Raw genomic sequence first — 14,866 nt, 5'->3', positions numbered from 1 at the left:
CTCTATGTATTACTCTTGTTATTATACTGCATCATGTTCTCTTCCTCATCTGACAAGTCACCTAGGGGGAGATGTATTAAACCTTGGAGAGAGACAAAGTACCAACCAATCAGCGTCTATGCCATTTTATAGGCTGTGTTTGAAAAATTAGTTAGGGGACTTAGGGAGACATGTACTAAGCAGTGATAAAAGCGGAGAAGTGAGCCAGTGGAGAAGCTGCCCATGGCGACCAATCAGCTGCTCTGTATACTTTTATAGTATGCTAATTATGTAACGTCAATGCTGATTGGTTGCCATGGGCAACTTCTCCACTGGCTCACTTCTCCACTTTTATCACTGCTTAGTACATGTCCCCCTAAGACTTAATTGTTGTTCTCGCAGGTAGGGTAAGCTTGCCGGTACTGTGGCAGCCAATGGCAGGGAATCTCTAATAACCGCACGCTACCGGGAACAATTTAGGGCGGCTTACTTGGCATCAATATGGAAGTGCAATGGTTGAGGGTCTTGGATAATCTGCTATAGCCATGTTTTCTTTGGCTCATCATTTGCTATTTTCCATCCATCTGTACGTGTGTTATGTAGGCACTTGGGGGGTCTATTTATGAAGCAGTGAAAAGAGTGGAGAAGTGAGCCTGTGGAGAAGTTGCCCATTGCAACCACTCAGCTGCTCGGTACAATTGTATAGTATGCAAATTATAAATGTTACTTCATTGATGATTGGTTGCCATGGGCAACTTCTCCACTGGCTCATTTCTCCATACATTTCACTGCTTCATGAATAGACCCCTTAGTATTCTTTTAGGCTCCATTCCTCAGACATTTCCGAACCACTTTAAATGCTGTCTTTTAATATAGGATTCAGTTGTGGGTTGGTCTTGGCATAGTTTTCGGATGTTTCCATTTCTCTGTTAATGTCACTTCTAGTATGTTTCGGAAGCACCTCATTTGGAAACGTTCCAGCCTTGGGGGTAATTCAGACCTCATCACTAGGCTGCGTTTTCGTACAGCGGGCGATCAAGTCTAAACTGCGCATGCGTATGCACCACAATGCGCAGGCACATTGCACGGGTACAAAGCGGATCGCCGCTCAGCGATGGGTTTGTGCAAAGGATCCATTCTCACGGGCGTTCGCAAGGAGATTGACAGGAAGAAGGCGTTTGTGGGTGGCAGCTGAGTGGTTGGAAAAACGCAGGCGTGTCCAAGCGTTTGCAGGGAGGGTTCCTGACGTCAATTCCAGTCCCGGACAGGCTGATGCGATCGCACACTTGCACAACTAAAACACGCTCCTCCTGTAGGCGGCGACTATCTGTTCGCAGCAGTGCAAAAATCGCTGCCTAACGATCAGGTCTGAATTAGGCCCCTTATTAGGTCGTTTTTAAGGATTGTCCATGATTCTGAACCATAAAGTAATGTGGTTCTTATCCATGCGTTGCATACCTTCATTTTTGTGCCAAAATACAAAGGAGCTGATTGGTTGGTACTTAATCTATCTCCAATGATTGATTCATCTCCCCCTAATGTGAAAAACAAGCAATCTTCATGCAAACTGGATAATAAATAGCACTGGGTGTTAGATGGCGAGAAAATAAATACTTTTCTGCTAATAAATAAGCCACTGCACAACCAGTGACTACAGACCACTAATGGAGATGTTGTTTAGAAAGTCATACAGGTATGATCGATATATGAATCCACTTAGCTGTAGTTATGTCACATTGTCCCAGATGTTACTATTACATTTACAGGAACAGCAATGATAAAATGTACCCTGACTGCGACACAAAGTTCTCAGTGCCTGTGATCTCTGTATAACGGACAAATAAGGGTGACAAGGACAAAGCATTAGAGGCAAGCCTTGCAGCTAAAAGGGTCATCTACGCAACTTCACTCAAATGTAGTTCTACTTCTGCTCCATCGCAGTCTTGGATAGTTTATGAATTTGTCCAGTACCTCTTAATGCATTTTAATAGGTGTATGCTTTAGCTTGTGTTTCACACAATGGGCACACAAAAGCACACGCAGTAGTGTCTGTTAGTAATCATCTGAGAGTTTATGCAAATGCCACTACAAACGTCTTTCCTCATGCACATCCGTGCGGCCGAATATGGAAGGGCTGAAACACCTACTTATAATGCCTGTGCACACTGTAATACCAATTGGTGTGTTGTTATACACTACTGTACTGTAGGTCTCACCACCAGAACGTGCATCAGCCCTAAGGCAGGTGCAATGTCTCCGTCTGACCTGTGCCTGCAGTTGTGCACGTGGAAACACAGCTGCCTGCACTGACATGCCGGTGACACCGCCATAATACGCCCACTGAATGGAGCATTTTGCCTGCATTTCCAGTCACCTCCTATCACTTTTCCTCCTCTTTTCTTAAACCGTCTATCCTGACTGAAACGGCACCTTTGTTCCTCCACTGTAACTCTGCATACAGTATGTCATAGGGCTTTCTATGTACATGTGCAGTTGTAAATATTTGCTGAACTACAGTATATGGACATCAGGAATGCATTCAAGTTGCTGGCTGCCGAGATCACGGCGGTCAGGAGACCGACGCCAGAATCCCGGCACCCAGTGAAATATCAGCGGTCGCAATCCCGACCGCTGCCCCGGAATCCCAACTTGGGTGCAATTAAATTGATTATTTTGCATACAGGGTAAATACTGGCAGCTTTTGCATGTAGCCCACAAATACTGGACAGTTTTATTTTTACACTGCAATTTAGATTTCAGTTTGAACCCACCCAAATCTATATCTCTCTGCACATGTTACATCTGCCCTACCTGCAGTGCAACATGGTTTTGCCTAGTTGCTTGCTTTTTTGCTTTAGTTACAAACATGAATCATGCCCATTGTCATGTAGATGAGGGTTACACACATTTTATTGGCTGAGGAGAAAATGGTAATACTGTAAGTTTCCATATTAGTAAATCGGTATGTCAGTCGTGCTTTCCCATAACAATCCCAGCTTGATACATCTAGCAGGATAATAGAATAGACTCCAAATTACGGGTTTCAAACTTGTCACATATATGGTGGCGCGCAGAGCCATAACTAGACTTTTTGGTGCCCTGTGCCAGAGAGGGACATAAGGCACATGCTTTGTGGGGAAGGAGCAGGACATGATTGATCCCAGATAAAGCCCATGCTATGATATATATACATATATATATATATATATATATATTATAATCACATGTACAGGCCACTGCAAGAAAATGGATTTGGACACAAATCCTCTTTGTACCACATTCATGCACTTAACTTGAGAGCTTGTTGTTATTCAGTTACAATACCCTCTATTAAATTACACATTCCAATATACTGCCATACCCAGGGTTCAAACCTATAAACTGTTGCATTCCGGTCAAACACCCTACTCATTGCATTGCATAAAAACTATGGGGCTAATTCAGACCTGATCGCTGCTGTGCGTTTTTGCACAGCAGCGATCAGGCTTGAACTGCGCATGCCAGACACCTGACGGCTGTATAAGCCCGGCGTACGCCTCTACCTGATTGACAGGCAGAGGAGGTCGCTGGGCGGGAGGGGGCAGGCCGGCACCGTTTGGCCGCTATTTAGGGGGTGCGGTCCGGGCAACGCAGGTGAGCCTGGACCGTTGAGGGGGTGCGGGTTGCGTCGGCTGCGTGATGTCACACAGCGACGAGTAGCTCCCTGCCAGCGCGCTAAATTTATCACATCTACGATCAGGTATGAGTTAGGCCCTATGAACACTATATAAAGCAGATCTATGTAGTGTGCAGACACACATCCAATCCATTGCACCCACACAGATCTGATCAGCCGCAATGCTGATCATTTTTTCACAAAGTACAAGAGCTTCAAATAGTTAGAATTCTCTAGTTTAGAATTATCTACCTTTCTATGCAAGGGCAGATAGCTCAATGAATAGATTGTCTGACTGCAATGCCACAGGCAATGGGTTTAAATCCCAAGTATGTCAGCATCTTAAAAAGTAATAAAGGACAGTGTGACTGAATAACCAAGAAATCTCAAGTTGAGTTCATGAATGTTGTATAGGTATTAGCGACAGATGGGGTCAGGGTAGGAGACAGGGGCAGTCAGGAGATGCTGGGCTTCAAAAAGAGGGGAAACTGCAAGTGAAAGCAATTAAAACAGATAATTGGCAAGTGCTGCCAACAGCGCCCCCTACCCTACAGTGCTATGTGTGGTGCCCCCTCCGCACACACCTAGTTATGGCCCTGGTGGTGCAGGCCGTGGCCTCAGCTGCCACCAACGAACTCCCATCAGCTTTCATTGACAGCCGGATGGTTTCCAATGTTAGGACCAGGAACTCCCAGTTGGAATATGGTCTGGAGGGTGCCGGAGTGCTGGGGTGTTTCAGGCCATTAACGCACCCTTATAGGAAGACAGATGGGTTTTGCTTTATAAAACATTCTGGAACCACACTTGGAGCTGTTGTGTATTTTATTTGTAAAGTGGGACACAGTCATACCTCATCAGACAGGGATGGGGTGACCTCTCATAGGCAAACGCAGGGGGGGGTTCTGGTTGCCTGGAAACCCCCCTCCTCTCGGCAAGTTCTCAAATTATGACAATAATAGCAATAGTATACAGTATAATATGATTACTAGAGCTGCTGCCACATCATGCAGGTTATGGAACGGAGCAGAGCTGCTGCACATGCCTAGTGGTAGCATCTTCTTCTACCAAGTTTGCTCTATGTGAGGATCTGAGTCCTCAATCAGTGCTCTGGACTAGAGTAGCTACCAGGAAGAAGAGACAGGAGCTTACCATGAGAATGTGTGCTTAGAAAGTGCAGCATTGGTTCTACTATAGTTGTGTACTTATTTATAGTTTGTTTAACCTTTTCCTGACCACTTCTTTATATAATTTAATTGTTTGATACAGCCCATACTATTGACCATCTAAAGTTTTAAATATTAATAATGTATTCCATACAGTATCTAGTGTATAAAAAGACGAATGTGTACATTAATGTCCAGGGTCGTTACTAGGTTCTTTTACCGCTCCTCCAGTCTCCCGCACTTACTCCAATGTTCTGCAGATTCGGAGATTGTGGACTACATTTGGAAACCCCTATCTAGAAATCCTGCGTTTGCCACTGCCTCTCCTAAACAAGAGGCACCTGTTCACCATGGTGAGGGGGGACATACCTCCTAACATCCATTGATTGCTCAACTCAAACCTATCACCTCTTCACCTAATGCTCCAGAATCTGCACACAACCGCTCAGTACCCCTGTCCTTCTTTGTGTCTGCCCATTTCCCTTTTGGAATGTAAGCTATCACAAGCAAGGCCCTCTCTGTTTTCTCTACACGTTGTAGTCTGCATTTTGTAATTGTGGGGGGAAGAAAGTAATGTATCAAACCTTATAAAGAGGACAAGTACAGAAATTGCCCCTAGCAACCAACATGCTTTTAGCTCTTCATTATATAAAATGTACTAGATAAATGAGCCACACAATTCTAGGGGCCACTGTGCAGGGGTGGGTGGTGGTCACATAATCAGGGTGGCCAGGAAGCATTTTCTACCTGCCTCCCAACCTGCAGCCAGACAGTGAATGGCTATTAGCATGCTGATTGGTTGATGGCTGGAGCTATTCACCAATTAAAGTGCTGACAGCCATTCACTGTATGGAAGCATGTGGATAGATGGCGCAGGAGGAGCATGTCATGGTTTTTCTTTAATTGGGTCCTATAAATGGGTGTGTAGGGTCTCCACAGTGGATTGCATTGCCCAGGGCCTACAATGCTGTTCAAACAGCCCTGGATGAAGGAAAGTCCAGTTTCCAGCTTGTCCTTGGCTCAGGGTCCCAGATATATGCTTCTGGCTCCTACAGTTGCCACCCAAAAGAAAGGAACATCTGAGACAGTAATTCATCTTTGGATTGCAATCCAAAACTTGGGGCTACACAAGCCTTGGTCTTCCCTGGCAGTCCTGTTTTTATTTAATTGGGAATCTTTAGCCCAAATAATGTCCATATTTCCTGGTTTACGTTTGTTCTTCAAACCAAATGTGACCTGCCACATAATGACACAACCTTCATCAATATGTACCAGTACTAACTTTTACAACATAAAAATAAATATGAACAATATATATATAAAAAGAACCTTTGTAGCCAATGGTATGGTGATTAAATGGAAATATATTTCAAATTTAAAGGTGAGCACTCAAAACTGGCTTAATCAGGGGCTAGGAATGGAGAAAAAGACAACGGACCACTGGACTGTACCAAAATGTCGCAGCTTTGGGTATACTGCAATTCACAACTAAAGTGTAATCTGTCTCCATTCAGCACGGCAGTAAGGTTCAGGGAAATATTTTGCAGGATACTGTATTAAGTTTTCATAATACAGATGAGTTCTCATACACTGTTGCCGTGGCTGTGACAAAAAGCCCTTCTTGGCACGCTAGGTCCTGTGCGACGTGACTAGTGACAAACCTCTTTTTCACACTTGTTTTTTTCACTCAAATGTGCATATTTCATAGTTACAATGTAATGCGACATAACCGCTTCCAGAGACTGCACTGATTCATTTGATGTGCGACACTTTTACATCTGTGTGCGAATGAGTCTGACTCTGTATAGGAAGTGCTACGGTGCAGGGGCGCAGCTTTTTTTTGCGCAAAGTACAGCGATTTATCTGCAAATCTGATGAAGAAGATGCAAATTTAAAGAAAAAGTTGCTAAACTGCACCGGTCGGTGCGGCTCCCTCGCGCCATGTATCTCGTGCCGCGTGGCATATTAAGGCCAAGTGTATGAGGACACATCTGTTAGATGCTATGTGAGCAGTGGTGACCGAGTGTCCGCCCCCAACCTTTCCCCACTGTGGGACATTGCAGCCCGCGGGTGGGACGGTTCGGGCAGTGCCCATTAAACAGGACTGTCCTGCCAAAATTGGTCCGGTTAAGGAGTATGCATGCAGCCTTGGCCTCAGTAACACATTACTCATTCCCTGATATACTCTGTGCTGCTGGAGAACTGCTTGGCACAGCTCAATACCACAAGGTGTCTTGGTCCTTATGGCGTATTGCGTTCATGCGTATGAGGACACATATGTACATTTTAAATCCTAACGTAAGCCTGAGAAATGAGACCTAAGTTGTCACCCAAGCTTTCACACTAAATAATTCTCAGTCTCAGACAGTGGAGGTAGCCATTTTGTTCACCAGGAGCTAATGACATCATTGAAGCATGAAACTACAGTACATAGCAGAAGAAGCCATTTTGTAGACCGAGGTTATGCTCAATAGCACAGATGCTCAGTGGCATTCAAAGGTGATTTAAACAAAAAAAGGAAAATACTTTATTATTTAAAATCATTATTTAGTGTTTACTGTGAAAAATTAATTTTGAATGCAAGTCACAAATTTTAAATCATAAATTCAAGTGATTATACAGTGAACATGTTCGTGGCCGTAGAACTATTCAAGTTTGATCGAGTCCATAGAATGTAGCCTATCAACTAGTGGGAAGCAGTGTCATCACTGAGGCACTCAACCTACCAATTCACTGAAAAACCTCTGTGATTCCACTAGTGACTTGTTGGGCAGCAATTGAATGAATATTGGCTCAGCTCACAAAATGGCTGCCACTGCTCTATGTAGTTAACCGGTGAAACCTAAAGAGGTGTCTCCATCTTCCATGTGGCATCATTCATGTTCCCAAGTAAAATAGTTTTTTAATTTCTTGTACTGTTCCTGAAAATAACACTAACCTTAGTGAAATGCGTTGGTACATATAGAATACATAGAACACGACAAAGGCGAGATAATAAAGCAGTAAGAATCCGTAAGGTAAAATATATATTTTTTTTCTTTTACAATAAAATCAGAAACGGAAACACTACAATCCCTAAAGCCTTCATGGAGGGCAACAAGTAGTGGTTCGAAGGCACATGAAATCACTTTACAATACCCACTTATACTTACAATGTGAAGATAAAATAAAAATATAGTCACCATAAATGTAAATTATTGCTACTGCAAAGGAGATGCACTTAACCCATTCATCTTACATCACCCCAAGGTCATTTAAGTGGAAACGTGTTGGTGAGTTGTGTACCAGTGGTCAATGCAAGTCCTCCATTGTGTACCAAATTTCTAAAGCCCCTGGTCACTTGTGGACATGACGGTGGCATCAGAAAAGTATATTTGTTTTAATGTACCCATTAAGCTGTTCCAAGTGCTAAGCAAATTCTTCAAAGGAAGTCTCAAGTTACGCAGTTACAATTAGTGTGAGTCCTTAAACCACAAAAGCCTACAAAGAACTGTGACCTTGTATGAGCTTTTGATCCTCATATCCATATCAGATACAGTCATTGTTTTCTCATTTGTCACCATGGATACCATGAAGATACAGCTGTCTACTGACTTCATCAAAGATAGACAACATAGTTCTCTGGAACTAATCCAGTCTTGCCTTCGTAGGTTGCCTTCAGCCAGCCTGGTTCCACAGATCTGTAAACTAGGTAAAAGAAAAAAAAAATGGATTCAATGTGAATTTATACAACCATACAGTAGCTTGTAGTCACAGAAGACCTCATACTTTGCAAAAGAAATATTTTGCCATCATATATCAATTGGACATACAGTATATGGTCAATGTTCCATTTAAAATGAGAGACCTGAATTTTTTTGCGAACTACAGTACATCTCGAATGCTCCAGTGGGCGATCAGGTACAGACTGCACATGCGTATGCACTGCAGTACGCACATGCGTTGGACAGCAACAAAGGGCATCGCCGGTCAGCGACGGGATAGTGAAAAAAATCAGTTTGCACGGGCTTTCACAAGGTCATTGACACGAGGAGGCCGTTAGTGTGTGCTAACTGATCGTTTATTGGGAGTGTCTGGAAAAACGAGATTTATAGTAAGAACTTACCATGGTTAAATCTCTTTCTGCGAGGTACACTGGGCTCCACAAGGCTTAACATCGGGATGTAGAGTAGGATCTTGATCCGAGGCCCCAACAGGCTCAAAGCTTTGACCTTCTTCCCAAGATGCATAGCGCCGCCTCCTATATCACCCTGCCTGCGTGCACAGAAGCTCAGTTTCGTTAACCAGCCCAATGCAATAGCAGGTACCAGAGACGACAAACATGAGTATCCACATAGACCACACACTCACCACAGGGGAGGGTGTCAGCGGCTAATGCCATACCAACCCAAAGAAGCAAAGTGCTTCAGGGTGGGCGCCTTGTGGAGCCCAGTGTACCTCGCAGAAAGAGATTTAACCACGGTAAGTTCTTACCATAAATCTAATTTTTCTGCTGCGGGGTACACTGGGTTCCACAAGGATTAACATCGGGGATGTCCTAAAGCAGTTCCTTATGGGAGGGGACGCACTGTAGCAGTCACAAGAACCCGGCGTCCAAAGGAAGCATCCTGGGAGGCGGAAATATCGAAGGCATAGAACCTTATAAACATGTTCACTGAGGATCACGTAGCCGCCTTGCACAATTGTTCAAGGGTCATACCACGGTGGGCCGCCCAAGAATGTCCAACTGACAGAGTAGAATGGCTTCAATGGGAGCAGGAGCTGGACGACCAGCCTGTACATAAAGCATGTGCAATCACCATTCTAATCCATCTGGCCAGGATCTGCTAGGAAGCAGGCCAGCCACGTTTGTGAAAACCAAACAGTACAAAAAGAGAATCAGATTTCCTAATGGAGGATATTCTCTTCACAGAGATACGGAGAGCCCGTACCACATCCAAAGATCGTTCTTTGAGGGAGACAACTCAGGAGAATTAAAGGCCGGAACCACATTCTCCTGGTTAAGGTGGAAGGAAGACACCACTTTGGGTAAATAACCTGGTCGCATTCGCAGAACCGCCTGGTCATGGTGAAAAATCAAATGGGGGGACTTACAGGATAAGGCACCCAAGTCCGAGACCCTTCTAGCTGAAGCGATAGCCAGCAAAAACAAAACCTTAAGGGAGAGCCACTTAAGGTCCACAGATGCAAGAGGTTCAAACGGAAACTCTTGCAAGGCATCCAGAACCACCGACAGATCCCAAGGGGCCACAGGCAGTACATAAGGAGGCTGAATTTGCAACACGCTGCAATCTTTCTCTGAAACCAAACCGACAAGGCAGAAATGAGAAACTTGAGTGAGGCCAGATGAAGGCCTAAGTCCAGGCCCTGTTGCAGGAAGGCCAATAGTTTGGCCGTGCTAAACTTGAAAACTTCATGATTGTGAGACGCACACCAAGTAAAGTAAGCATTCCAGACCCTATGGTACATCCGAGCAGAAGCCGGCTTACGGGCCTTCAACATAGTTTGAACGACCGCCTCAGAAAAACTCTTGGCCCTCAGGACGGAAGCTTCAAGAGCCATGCCGTCAAAGCCAGACGGGCCAAGCCCTGGTAAACACAAGAGCCCTGAACAAGGAGGTCTGGTCATTGTGGAAGTAGAAGGGAACGATCCAACGAGAGACCCTGTAGATCAGAGAACCAGTGCCGCCTGGGCCACGCTGGAGCGACCAGAAGTAGGTTTCCTCCTTCTTGCTTGAACTTCCGTATTACTCTGGGCAGGAGTGACACCGGAGGGAACACATACGGCAGCCGATAGTTCTATGGGATTGACAGAGCATCCATGAACGCTGCTTGAGGATCCCTTGTCCTTGCTCCAAAGACCGGAACCTTGTGATTGTGTCGAGACGCCATCAGGTGCACATCTGGAAGGCCCCACTTATCCACGAGGAGTTGAAACACCTCTGGATGGAGGATCCATTCTACGGCGTGTATGTCCTGACGACTGAGAAAGTCCGCTTCCCAGTTTAAGACCACCGGAATGAACACTGCGGATATGGCCGGCAGATGGCGTTCTGCCCACTGAAGAATCTGTGATACTTCCCTCATCGCAGTGCGGCTTCGAGTGCCGCCTTGATGTTTGATGTACGCCACCGTGGTGGCGTTGTCTGATAGTACTTAGGTCTGTTCCGTATTAGATGCAGGGCCATTGGCAACGCATTGAACACTGCAGCAGTTCCAGAATATTTATCAGAAGTAGAGACTCCTCCTTGGTCCACCGACCCTGAAGAGAGTGTTGTTCTAACACCGCGCCCCAACCTCTCAGACTGGCATCCGTGGTCAGCAGGACCCAGTTGGATATCCAGAAGGGATGGTCCCTGCTCAATTGTTGATCCTGAAGCCACCAGCTCAGTGACAGGCGGACCTCCGGAGACAAGGAGATCATGTGAGATCTGATATGGTGAGGCAGGGCGTCCCACTTGGTCAGAATTAACTTCTGCAGAGGGCGAGAATGGAATTGATCGTACTACACCATGTCGAAAGCCGACACCATGAGACCTAGCACTTGCATTGCCGAATGTATCGACACTTGCGGACGAGATAGGGAGCATCGAATCCTGTCCTGAAGCTTCAGGACTTTCTCCTGAGACAAGAACAACCGTTGGTTGTGAGTGTCCAATAACGCTCCGAGGTATACCATGCTCCGAGCAGGAGCTAGGGAGGATTTCTTCCAGTTGATTAGCCACCCGTGGGCTTTCATGAACTGGACCGTCAGATCTAGATGACACAGGAGAAGGTCTGGGGAATTTGCCAGGATCAACAAATCGTCCAAGTACGGTAGGATCTTGACCCCTTGACGGCGGAGTGTAGCCATCACGACCGCCATTACTTTGGTGAAAACTCGGGGAGCCGTTGTCAAACCAAAGGGTAACGCCCGAAATTGGTAATGAAGGTTGTCCACTGCAAACCTCAGGTACTGCTGATGAGACACTGCAATAGGAATACGCAGGTAGGCATTCTGTATGTCCACGGAGACCATATAGTCCCCAGGCTCCAAGGCCAGAACAATAGAGCGCATAGTTTCCATACGGAACTTGGAAACCCGCACATACTTTTTCAAGGACTTTAGATTGAGAATGGGCCGAGAGTACCCGTTCGGTTTCGGGACTAGAAACAGCGGTGAATAGTACCCCTTGCCTCTCTGAGTCAGAAGCACCTGTACTACCACTCCTGTGGTCAGGAGGGAATGCACCACCGAATGCAGAGCGTTTGCCTTTACCGGGTCCAGAGTAACATCTGTCAGGCAAAATCGATGTGGGGGACGATTCTTGAAGGGTACGGCGTAACCTCGAGCGACGACTTCCCTTGCCCAGGCTTCGGAAGTGGTCTTCAACCATTCCTGGCAAAAACCTAGAAGTCGACCCCCCACCCTGGGATTCCCCAGAGGGAGGCCCGTCCCGTCATGCGGCAGGCTTGCTAGTTTTGTAAGCAGGCTGACGGGCAGCCCAGGGCCGCTTCGGTCTGGGCTTGGCAGGTCTGGAAGTACGTGCTTGCTTTGGGTACGCCTGACCTTTTGCTTTACCTGGAGGACGAAAGGGCCGAGGGAAAGTACTTTTAGCCTTCTGCGTGGAAGGAGCCGTACTAGCTAGGCAAGCTGTTTTAGCAGTAGCCAGATCAGCCACAATCTTATTGAGGTCTTCTCCAAAGAGAATGTCTCCCTTGAAAGGAAGCACCTCGAGGGTTTTCTTGGAATCCATATCCACCGACCAGGATCTCAACCAAAGGATACGTCTGGCCAAGACAAATGGAATAGCAGCCTTGGCCGCCAGCACCCCGGCATCGGAGGCGCCTCCTTAAGGTACAGAGAAGCCGTGGTAATATACGAGAGACATTGTCGAGCATGCTCAGATGTGTTGGAAGGCAGCTCCGTCTCGAGCTCCTGAGCCCATGCCTCAACCGCTTCAGCAGCCCACGTTGCTGCAATGGTTGGCCTATGCACAGCCCCCGTTAGGGTGTAAATCGCATTCAAACAACCCTCCACACGTCTATCCGTCGGTTCCTTCAGAGAGGGGACGGTAGTTACTAGCATAGCAGAGGAAACTACCATGCATGCCACATGAGAATCTACAGGGGGAGGAGTTTCCCAATTTTTTACATAGCTCCACAGAGAGAGGATATCGAAACAACAGTCTCTTATGCGGTGTGATTTCCGTTCCCGGATTATCCCATGATTCCTGACGTATGTCAGACAGGTGTTGAGAATGAGGTAAAACTTGTTTAACCACCTTCTTACGTTTAAATCTGTCTGGATTTCTAGAGACTGCCGTAGGCTCAGGTTCATCAGAGACCTGAAGAATGAGCCTGATAGCCTCAATCAAATCAGGTACATCCACCATTGACTTCCCCTTCCCCATCAGAAGCATCTGAGTCAGTGTCTGTGGGGTTGGTATATGCACCATCCTCCTCAGAGGATGTGTCCAGGATAGCAGTGGATTGTGAAGAGGTAATGGCCTGTTTAGAAGACATTTTAGTCTTAGGTGGGCGAGAGTGAGAGTTAGATTTAGTCAGTGACCGGTTCAATTGCTGTAACTGAATGGAGATTTGATCTGCCCATGGCGGATTAATTGCAGGGACCATAAACTGCTGCATTGGCACAGGTGGCCAGTTTAGTTACAAGCGTGTTTAACAGCGTGGAAAAGGTAGCCCAAGGTGGGTCATTTGTTGCCCCCGGTGCTACCAACCCACTCGGGGGTGAGGAACCCCCTGAACCTGAACTTTCTGCTGCCACATTCTCCTCCAAAATGTCAGCGGCATCACCACCACGCAATGTGGGAGAAGCCCCAGCTCCATTGCCTCGTGTAGCTGACATACTAGTAAGCACAATATTGGGCAACCCGGTACAATTCTTAGCAGCAATATACCTAGCAAGAACTCCCAGTGCAGTGTGACTTTCCTGTCAGCACAAACTGGGAATCCTAGAGATATATGGTGGCTATAAATCACAAAGAAAAATACACAGTAAGTATATCTTGTGAAATACCTATATTATATTAGAAAACCTGACACACTTAGCCCCCACAGGTTACAGAATATAGGAGTAGCAAGCTGAGTGAAATACCCGAAATGGCAGCCACACAGCAGCTACATGCACACACACACATATATAGTCACAAACATACCATGCAGAAATTATATACCATAAAACTGCACTGGACTAGCAATACAAAGTAATACTCAGTATGGCTATACTGTATATACACTGCTCAAAAAAATAAAGGGAACACTTAAACAACACATCCTAGATCTGAATGAATAAAAATATTCTTATTAAATACTTTGTTCTTTACATAGTTGAATGTGCCGACAACAAAATAACACAAAAATTATCAATGGAAATCAAATTTATTAACCCATGGAGGTCTGGATTTGGAGTCACCCTCAAAATTAAAGTGGAAAAACACACTACAGGCTGATCCAACTTTGATGTAATGTACTTAAAACAAGTCAAAATGAGGCTCAGTAGTGTGTGTGGCCTCCATGTGCCTGTATGACCTCCCTACAACGCCTGGGCATGCTCCTGATGAGGTGGCAGATGGTCTCCTGAGGGATCTCCTCCCAGACCTGGACTAAAGCATCCGCCAACTCCTGGACAGTCTGTGGTGCAACGTGGCATTGGTGGATGGAGCGAGACATTATGTCCCAGATGTGCTCAATTGGATTCAGGTCTGGGGAACGGGCGGGCCAGTCCATAGCATCAATGCCTTCGTCTTGCAGGAACTGCTGACACACTCCAGCCACATGAGGTCTAGCATTGTCTTGCATTAGGAGGAACCCAGGGCCAACCGCACCAGCATATGGTCTCACAAGGGGTCTGAGGATCTCATCTCGGTACCTAATGGCAGTCAGGCTACCTCTGGCGAGCACATGGAGGGCTGTGCGGCCCCCCAAAGAAATGCCACCCACACCATTACTGACCCACTGACAAACCGGTCATGCTGGAAGATGTTGCAGGCAGTAGAACGTTCTCCTTGGCGTCTCCAGACTCTGTCACGTCTGTCACATGTGCTCAGTGAGAACCTGCTTTCATCTGT

The 14,866-nt window shown here is 46.1% G+C and overlaps 1 protein-coding gene across 2 annotated transcripts in view; it reads right to left on the bottom strand.

The window, feature by feature from the left end:
* Nucleotides 1–340: 340 nt before the first annotated feature.
* The window catches only part of ARHGAP42 (Rho GTPase activating protein 42), a 615,245-nt gene continuing 600,719 nt past the window's right edge, over nt 341–14,866 (bottom strand). For both annotated transcript variants that reach the window (XM_063951500.1, XM_063951501.1), the window contains one exon: nt 341–8,484. In XM_063951500.1, the coding sequence (XP_063807570.1) occupies nt 8,396–8,484 (89 nt within the window). In that variant the 3' untranslated portion in view covers nt 341–8,395. The remainder of the gene's footprint in view (nt 8,485–14,866) is intronic.

The sequence above is a fragment of the Pseudophryne corroboree genome, chromosome 2, assembly GCF_028390025.1.
Source record: "Pseudophryne corroboree isolate aPseCor3 chromosome 2, aPseCor3.hap2, whole genome shotgun sequence".
NCBI classification, from domain to species: domain Eukaryota; kingdom Metazoa; phylum Chordata; class Amphibia; order Anura; family Myobatrachidae; genus Pseudophryne; species Pseudophryne corroboree.
The sequence above is the reverse complement of the archived record's forward strand: the minus strand, read 5'-3'. Positions and strand labels throughout refer to the sequence as shown.